The following is a 9,931-nucleotide window of genomic DNA, read 5'->3' on the forward strand; positions in this document are numbered from 1 at the left end:
AAGTAGGTAGGGTTAGAGAAAGGGTTAGAATAGGTTCTCCCTATATCTTTGCTGAAGGTTTGGAGCTCTGCCTGCAGCTATACTTCTCATTTTCTTTGGCATCATTGGCATATTTTGTACTGAAACTTGACATTGCAGTGGTTCATGTTGAATGGCTCCTTCCTTTTTTAAAAATAGCAAAAAGGCTCAATCTTAAATTGCAGCCCACCAAGGCCACACACACACACACACACACATATCCACTTTCCCCTGTGCTGCTGCTCGTGCCAGATCTGGTGTTCAGCCAGGGAACCTGAGAAGCGATCTCAATACCGAGTCCGACTGCTTTTCCACTGACTTGCGAGCCGACTGATGATCAACTGACCACGTTACTACAAAACTAGTCTTGTGTAGCCAGACCTATGACTACAGCTCTATAACAGCTTCAATTGGTCAAGAAATACCCATTTAGACAGGAAAAGCTAACTGACATGTTAAATGACCAATCACAGTCAGATTTGTCATTACAGGGTGTTTAGGGGCAGGGTTATCAGAGATGGATCATACCCTAATAAAAGACAGACCAAGGGAAAAAATGTAAATTGTATAATGCCGTGTGAGTCTCTACGGGCAATTGCACATTAAACACACAGGGAAATAGCAAAATGTGAAGAGTTTAAGTACAGCACAGAAAACCTAGAGCTTTTCCGTATGTTTATGTTGATGGTCAGAAGTTAAACAATGTACAAGAAGTTAAATATTTAGGGGTTATTCTGGATTCAACTCTTTCTTTTAAAAAACATGTTAAAAAAATGACTAATACATTGAAATATAATATAGCGACGTTTAGACACATTAGAAATTCTCTTAATTACCAGGCATCATGGGTTTATTTGAATGCAATGATATTTTCTCATATTAAATACTGTATTTCTTGTTGGTCGCAAGCAAACAAGATAACTATAAAGCCAATTATATCACTTTATAAACAGGCCATAAAAGTATTAGATAGGAGATATTTGCAGTATCATCATTGCAGTATATTGAATAAATTCAGGTTATTAAGCTTTGAAAATGTAATTATTTTTTCAAATGTAAGGTTTGTTTTTAAAATAGTTAATAACATTGCTCCTCCCCCTTTTAAAAGATTTGTACATCTTTGTTCAGAACAGATGCCAAGGGTTTCTAAATCTACTGCACGGAGAGATTGCAGAATTCCTAAAAGAATTTCAGCATTTGCACAATCTGCCTTTTCATACAAGGCAATTAAAGAATGGAATAAACTACCTGATGATCTTAAAATGTCTTTAGATTTTTATACATTCTCCAGAAATGTAAAAAAATGGCTTTTGGGAATTCAAACCTGTCATCATTAATTTTGTACAATGTTAGAATTTTATTGTTGATATATATGTGTGTATTTATGTGCATATTTTTGTTGTGTTTTATGTTTATATTCTTTTATCTACCTGCCCAGGGACTGCAGATGGAAATTAGCTAGTAGCTAAATCTGGTGCTAAGCATCTCTTCTCTTGTGAGATTAATGTTTTTGTGCATGGTCCCTGACAAATAAATGAATAAATAAATAAGTAATATCAGATTTGCGCTGAGTTGATCAGTAAAACTATGAATAAACTCCAACCATTTTCTTTGCATCCAAATCCCTATGCCCGATTCCCTTCGAAGAAAGTTACCATCCACTCTGAGAGCTTCAGAGGGCTGAAAGGTGATATCAGTAATTCACCTTTTAAATTATTCTTATTGGAACATTCCATAAGCATATATTGTCCTCCTTTCGAAGTGCCCTGCAAAGGCATCATGAGCACTGCCGCTGGTTATAACGTGCTGATCACGTTATATTTTTCGTTCTAGAAAGCATTTGATTGGACAATGTTTTTCAGCTGCTTTGTGCCGTCAAAAATGTCCTGGGTCTTTTAAGCCAAGAAAGACTGCAGATTTTAAATGTTTATATCTGCTGAAAGCATTTATATATATATATATATATATATATATATATATATATATATATATATATATATATAATTTGTTTTCATGATGTCTTTAAATCCAACCTAAATCTGTGTCACAACATAGACCACACTGGTCATTTTGTAGTACTAAAAGATAAAACATTCTCATTTTCAACGTTCAGCAGTTTTAATGGAGGTGAATTAAGGTGCAGCAGTGGAAAAGCCACTTAAATGATCTTACTTGGAAAGAGCAAACATTTTGTAAAATGGAGAATGATAATGAGAGGTGAAAGACTAGTAGTTTTATACGTTACTTTAACTTGAAAAGAATCAGTTTTATTCTACTGCCTTATTAATACACATACCTGTACTTTCCAAAAAGTCATGTGGATTCGCTGTCTGTTATACAAACTAGGATAAGACATCATAGCAGTGCTGCTCCACAAGGGCTTTCATTTTTTAATTATGCATAATAAAATATTCAGCCGATGCTTACATTTTCATGGTGACTTACAGTACACTTATTACATGGAACGTCCTCCTCGATTCCTTGCTTCAGGGCACAATGGTAATTAGGGAACTCAGCAATTCTTCAGTCCATGGGTTGAGTTTGAACCTTTGACTTTTGGGTTTAAAGCCAGATCTTTAACCACTGCACCATCACCACCTAATTAATGTGTGGGTCAGTGTGTGCACCACAGAGCTGGGACTTGGATCAATTTAGCTTTCGCAGATTATGGTCTGTGGTGTACCTTTTGATAGAAGAATCAGCCTCTTGCTCCATTGGCGGACTGCTACTCGGGGACAGTCTGTCTGCCCCCCTGCCCTCAGAACCCCGACAGCTTTGGCCTAGAGACGTGCCAGGATCTGAAGTGCAGACTTAACTTCTCCTATGGGCTTTGAGGGGCAAGTGTGTGGTATCTGAAGTAGAAATGAGATGTCTTGACAGTAACATTGCAATACAATAAATGTTTCAGAGACAAACTTATTATGAAAATATTTGCCACAGTTATAAAAAGGACTAGGTAGAAAATGAATTGGCACATATTCAGTACCATGGACAGCATCACATAAATCTACACTGAAACATTATAAGGGTACTTGGTGTGAGTTGTTCCTTCTAAGGTTAGGACAGCAATTCAACGGTGTCAGCATCACATTTGTCAAGCAAAATTTTAGTGCTGTACTATATGCCATTTTATGCAGAAATAACAGCAAAAATGTAATACGTACAGCATTTATTTGATACAGACACACTCAAAACAATTTACTTGACCTTTGTTATCTGCAGAGGACCAATCCAGCAGAGAGAAGATGGAAGTGAAGGTAGATAGCCATGCTGCTACAGGAACTGCTCAGTCTGATTGTGTGAACAGGCAGGAGAGATTGCAATTCTGTTTGCTTATGACCGCAGTCCACCTGCGCAGAGCACTATGGGGTGTCACAGTGGTGATCTGCATCTGCTTGTCTTGGTCAGGCTGCACTCAGTTGGCTAAAATAACAGTCAGACGCTTGAATGTTCCGTTCACCCTCACTTGGTTCTCCACGTCCTGGAACTGTGTCATCTTTCCTCTGTACTACTTGGGTCACCTTTGCTGTAGCAAAGACAGACAGACCCCTAGACAACGCTTCAGGTGAGAAGGATTATTTCACTTCATGCATGATTGGAGGAGACCGAGATCTTATTGCTTTTGTGACCTATGAAACTTTTCACTGCGTTCCTAAATGAGAACTCCTTGCAAAAGTGCTGCACTATGTAAATGTTTGGATTTATGCAGACTTGACTCAAGTTTAAATTGCAGAACCAGAGTATCTGTTGACTTAGCAGTTCTGTTGGGTGGAGCTGCTCTGATAGATTTGACCCTAGCATCATTTTCATCAACAGTGTCCCATGGCAATATTTTGTCCTTTTCATCATTTTAGCACAACAGATTTTTAAAGGCTTTTTGTACCAGGCAGCACTTTTGAAAGAATTTTTAAATAATGCAACAAAAGTGTTTTTATGGTTTTGTATCCATCTTGGATAGCTGGTTCTATGAAGTTAGTAGTAACTTTCTGCACCTTAAACTGTCACCACTGGAGTGTATCTGGCTTTTTACACATTTTGATAAAGAGCCAGGCCATTGTGAAATTAAGAGAGAATACAAATAGTGAAATGGATATCCACTGGACCATAACATTCTACTTGGTGAATGGGAAATGAGTTAAATCAGTCATGGAAAAGTCATGGAAATTTCTATAGTGAATTAAAAATGTTCTACTTGTGCTCTGAAATATTAAATTGGCTAGAAATTGCTCCTCATGAGTTTGATCTCTATACAAATAATAGTTTTTTAAATAATCAAAATCATGGAAATGTCATGAAATTATAATGGAACTTAACTGGTCAAAAAGTTTGGGAATTGTGGCGTCAGAGTGTGTTGCTGTGAAAATAACATTTTTAGCAACCTTTGGTCACATGACCATCCCCGTTGAAATCAATCGGTGTGCAGCATTATTTGTCAGATCATAAACTCAAAAGTATGCAACAGTCTGGTTCCGGAAGTAAAAATCCCTTTAATTTTTACATGGACAAACTTTTAACTAACTTATAAACCTTTAAATGCAGACCTACACTGTAAAAAATGAAATAGCGTTTTTTCCAGTTTATGGGTTTGTTGAGATACTAAAGATATTACAAAATGTGAATTACTTTCATATACATAAAAACAAGTTACCTTTACATGCTACACGGGACGCGGTGGGCAGCAGGCTTTGCTTGCATTTTTGCCTTATCTTCTAAACATAAGCTGTACATGTTTCTGTTGTCTATTTTCACCTGGTAGACCGACTCGTTCATTCACTGCTTCCCATGAGGCTGTCTTCCTATTTATGTCTTTATAAATGCACAAAGAAAAGTTATATAGGTCAGGAAATTCAGCAACATCAAGTTTATTTTTCTACATGTTGTTTTAGACTACACAAAAGCTAAGTGTCATTTGATTGGTTGTGAATAAATTCAGCTCTGTGAGCGCAGCACTTGTTGCCACTGTTAGTCAGGTTTTTGTGGTGATGTTAGTAGCTAATCTTTTGATTGTCACCATTATTGAGGTTTGTGTGTTAAGGGTTGAGGTCTATTGCGTGTCTTACAGTTGCCATCACCTAGCATTTGTTTGTAAACAGTAACTTCATCAATACTTATAATTACATTATTAGTTGTGTATTTTTCCATCTTTTTTTTTTATTTGATTGCCAATGCTGGAAGGCACAAAGTGCCAAAGTGGGAGGCACATATACAAACTGTTGTAATTCCTACACCGTTCACCTGATTTGGATGTAAATACCCTCAAATTAAAGCTGAAAGTCTGCAGTAAAAGCACATCTTGTTTGTTTCATTTCAAATCCATTGTGGTGGTGTATAGAGCCAAAAAGATTATAATTGTGTCGATGTCCCAATATTTATGGACCTGACTGTTTTTCTGTTACTCCCCAACCCTGTTTGAATGTGATTGGATTCGCAATAGAGAGTGTTGTCAATTCTTGGGAGATGACGGACTGTCACTGAGGATGCTGCTCTCTCGGTTGGCCCCATTTGGAGTGCTGTGGACTCTCACCAGCTACTTGTACCTTCAAGGCCTTCGCAGAATCCCTGCCACAGATGCCTGTGCCCTATTCTGCTGCAGTCGTGCCTTTGTCTTCCTAATATCCTGGATTGTACTGCGGGATCGCTTCATGGGAGTGCGGGTGAGACTTAAACTAAAACTACAATCCCTTAGTAAGAACTTAGATATATATCATGGGTAGACAGATTTAAAAATCTGAATCTTTTTGGTTTTATTCTTTAAAGGGGCCATGACATGCATTATTTTTATTATTTTAATAATATGCCTTGCACATTTTTCTAGGGTATCTTACCTTCATAATTTTTCATTGATGCAACATTTTAATTACCCAGAGACAAAACCTAAAACTTAAGCTCAATTAAAACTTTAACACTATTTTTACTGCCTTGAAAACACTTGTATTACTTCAGGAAATGCATATCTAATTTGTTCTGTTGTTGTTGCAAATGCCTGTTAATCTAATGTACCTGTAAAAACAGTTACACATTTCCTGTATTCCATCTAATCACAGATTGTGGCAGCCATTTTAGCCATTGGAGGCATTGTTATGATGACATATGCAGATGGTTTCCATAGCCACTCTGTGATTGGCATCTCCCTTGTGGTTGGGTCTGCGTCAACAGCAGCCATGTACAAAGTAAAAGAGAATTATTTGCTGACTTACTATTCCTACTGAGATATTTCAAGTTCACATTTAATTATTTCATGCTGTGTTTGGCTGTATAGCATTGTATAAGTTGCACATATCTTTTTTCTTCAGGTTTTGTTCAAGCTTGTTCTGGGAAATGCAAAGATTGGTGAGGCAGCAGTGTATCTTACTGTCCTTGGTGGAGCTAATTTTGTCTTCATTATTGCTGTTCCTCTGATCCTGCTTGTCACAGGGGCTGAGGACTTTGTTTCCCCTGGAGATTTGCCATGGCCATGTATCTGTGGCATGTCTGCTCTTTTGCTTGGTAAGAGGATGGCACAAAAAAATATATACAAACTCATCGAAATGTAAACAGAAATTGCCGTATTCCCTTAAAATTATTGTTATCATTGACTCGACTAATATTCTCACTTTTCCTCTTGCGCACTTAGTGTTCAACTTCCTGTTGAATTTTGGTGTTTTGATAACATTTCCTACTCTGATTTCCCTGGGTGTGGTCCTCAGTGTGCCTGTAAATGCTGGTAAGTTATTCAAGCACCATTTGTTGTTGTCTCTGGTGAGTTTTTTTTGTATCATTTTAAATATATATATATATTGTGTCACATTTATATCTATGATTTTTTTTTAACTGTCACATAAATTGCATTTATTTTTTTTATTTAGGAAAAATATTTTGCGAGAAATGTAAACGTAGAATATCTCTGTTTAATAGATTAATAATAAAAAAAATACTCTATATAACTTTTAAATTAACAATTTTGATGCCTTTTGTGTCAGTGAAACTCCAAATTTTTGTTGAACAATAATCAAGATGCTAATCTAATCCGTACCATTTGAATAACATTTAAACTTAATTTTGGTATAATGGGGTTAACCCTTTAAGCTTGAATTGGCCCTCAAGAAAATATTAACTGTCAAAATATTAATAATACAGTCATGACCAACACAAAATAGGTATCATTTGAAAGGTTAAATGCTGTGCTTTACAATGCATGTAGGCATTATGACCAAAACTGAACAAGTGCTTTGAAATTTGCAAACAAATCAGAAGTGTTCCGTTTTGATAATTTATTAAACATTTTGCACTGTACATATTATTGTAATCAGTAAAAACATCAAACTCATCAAATAGCCATGTGTCATATGTTGATGGAAAGCTCTCAAAGATTAGAATACAGTCAGCCTATTTTTCATGAAGACAAAAATATAGCAAGCCATAGCCAAGTATATGTCTTTGACATTTATGTTTCATGTGAACAAGTGTTGCTCTTATGCTGCGTTTTTTGCTTATAGCTTCATAAAAAAGAAAGAGAACCTAAAATAGCATACCATTACTTAGATGAGGTGATTATCTTTCAAACGAGCCCACAAGGTCATCGGATGCACAGATCATTAGATAAGTGTCTTGAAACAAAATGTGTATACAACATCTGGCTATCTGGCATCTTGCAATCTGACTGAAAAACACACTGGCTTTCCTGGATCAGATGAAGTAATCGGAAGTGATGTGTCATGGAATGCTAAACCAATTGGACTGGGTTCAGATCGGTGCAAAAATCATCCATATTTGGGCAGATAGATATGTGATTGGTGACTTACATATGGTTACCAGGAGATGGCACCAAGTACATGACAAAGACTCATTGAGTCAAATGGCACTCATTATGTGAAATCTCATTACTAAAATCATGTCTGCATGCTATGCATACATTTAGTCATTGTTGTGTTTGCTAGTTATGTATAATTATTAGTTATGTATAATTATTATGTTGTATTTGTTTGGGGAGGCTTTTGGATACTTGGAGATGTTTTTGTAAACTAGGAAAAATTATTTTTGTAATGCTATAACTTTTGATTGCTTTGAATCAACACAAAATTATTTATAGTAATCAGTTTCATTTTACAGGATTAGGAATAAAACAAAAGCAGTTTTTCTGAGCCACCTTGACCAAAGTCAATTTTGGCTCATGTTTTTTGTGATATTTTTTTTTTCAGCAGTTTATTAGGCTGAGAGTCTCAGAATTGATCATAATCTATATCATTATCAGATTTGAAGTTTTCTTTACAATGATGCCAAACACTTGACCCTCCTTGTTGTTGTTGTTTCTTCTGAGCTATAAGCTTTTAATTTTGGGTATGCCACTGAAACCGGAAATCTTAAATACACCCTCAGAGCTTAAAGGGTTAATCATTTTTTAACTAAACAGCAGGTGGATATGGAAAGTGGACTTGATCCTTTGATATTGCATGGTTTTTAAAGGTTTTCTTAAAAATCAGATGGTGATGGCAAAAAGAAGGTACACAGTTGTGAACCTGAAAGAGATACATTTGTAAAGTTAACCTCTTTTGTCAGAAAATAGCAGCATTGTTTATTTAAAATGTACATTAAAAAAAAAACAAATAAGTGTGCATCTCTGATTAACTTGTGTAAATGTTGCTATCATTCAAAATTAATGGCATTGTCTCAAGAAACAGATATATCATTTAGAAGAGACCCTGAAAACCTTTTGAACTCCAGTCATAGATCGCTACATGTGTGAGATCCAGCTCAACAGTGTCCGTGTTATAGCGGCATCTATCATTTGCCTGGGCTTCCTTTTGCTCTTGCTGCCCAAGGATTGGGAGCAGTGCCTGCCTCAGTTACGGTCCATGCTGCACACCCGGGAAGAGCCACAAGAGAGCGCCAGAGACAAACACTCAGAGACACTTCACATCAGACCAAGAGAAGCCAGGAACAGCAACTCCAAAACTACCGGTCCTCCCAGTATACACTGACCTGGTGTCATTTTCATGCCATGAACTCCGTTTCGGCAGATTTGTGCTTCAGAACCGCACATTAAAATGGAATGGCAACAAACAACTGCTTAGAAAGATGAGAAGTTGATTCAGTTGCTTATGAGTGTGCTATTGTTATCATATCTTGATCCAAAAAATATTGAACAATTCTATGCACAACTTTAGAATTTGCTTGGGTAAACTGTTAAATGGAGTGGTGAAAGTTTTATATATTATTTTAACAGGTTAAAGGGATAGTTAATCCAAGAATGATATTTTGTCATCTTTCACTCGCCCTCATATTAGTAGTTCCAAACATGTATGACTTGTATTTTTCTGTGGAATACAAATAGAGATGTTAGGCAGAATGTTAGCCTCAGTCACCATTCTCTTTTATTGAATGGACAAAAGATGCAATGAAAGTGAATGGGGACTGAAGCTTACATTCTGCATAAAATCTCATTTTGTGTTCCATGGTATAAAGTCTTATGGTTTGCAGAACAACTCACAGGAGGGTTAATTGTTGGGTTAACTGCTATCCCTTTAGGTGTCACTACACTTTTAAAAGTCTTAGTGTTTGGAAAATGAACGAATGAGTAGGTGAGAGAAATTTGATTACCTGCTACAGTACTACTGTGTGCTCTGTTTAACTGTTATTTCTAATGTAGATGTGTATATTCCATTGTCGCTTCATGGGTTGAATGAAGTACCTAAGTACAGTGTATATATACAAGTACTGTATATTGCCAGTTTCTCCATTGCTGATGTTTCGTCACACTCTTCAATATAATATTCCTGTTATGTGCTATAATCTCAAACTGGTTCTATTTACTCTGTGTATGCATTTGACAGTGTTATGGCCTCATAATCTGAAAGAAAGACAATACCCATGGATTCTTCAGATTAATGTTACATTTTATCTCTATCAGTGGCAATACTTGGTTCTAATATTCCTG

The 9,931-nt window shown here is 36.3% G+C and overlaps 1 protein-coding gene across 1 annotated transcript; it reads left to right on the plus strand.

The window, feature by feature from the left end:
• Positions 1–1,269: 1,269 nt before the first annotated feature.
• LOC127626420 (putative thiamine transporter SLC35F3) lies at positions 1,270–9,358 on the plus strand. Its single transcript, XM_052102167.1, has 7 exons — positions 1,270–1,282; positions 3,379–3,583; positions 5,453–5,672; positions 6,063–6,188; positions 6,312–6,504; positions 6,632–6,721; positions 8,719–9,358. The coding sequence occupies exons 1-7, from the start codon at positions 1,270–1,272 to the stop codon at positions 8,973–8,975; spliced, it is 1,104 nt and encodes a 367-aa protein (XP_051958127.1). The 3' UTR covers positions 8,976–9,358.
• The last annotated feature ends 573 nt before the right edge of the window (positions 9,359–9,931 follow it).

This window comes from Xyrauchen texanus, chromosome 33 (genome assembly GCF_025860055.1).
Source record: "Xyrauchen texanus isolate HMW12.3.18 chromosome 33, RBS_HiC_50CHRs, whole genome shotgun sequence".
NCBI lineage: Eukaryota > Metazoa > Chordata > Actinopteri > Cypriniformes > Catostomidae > Xyrauchen > Xyrauchen texanus.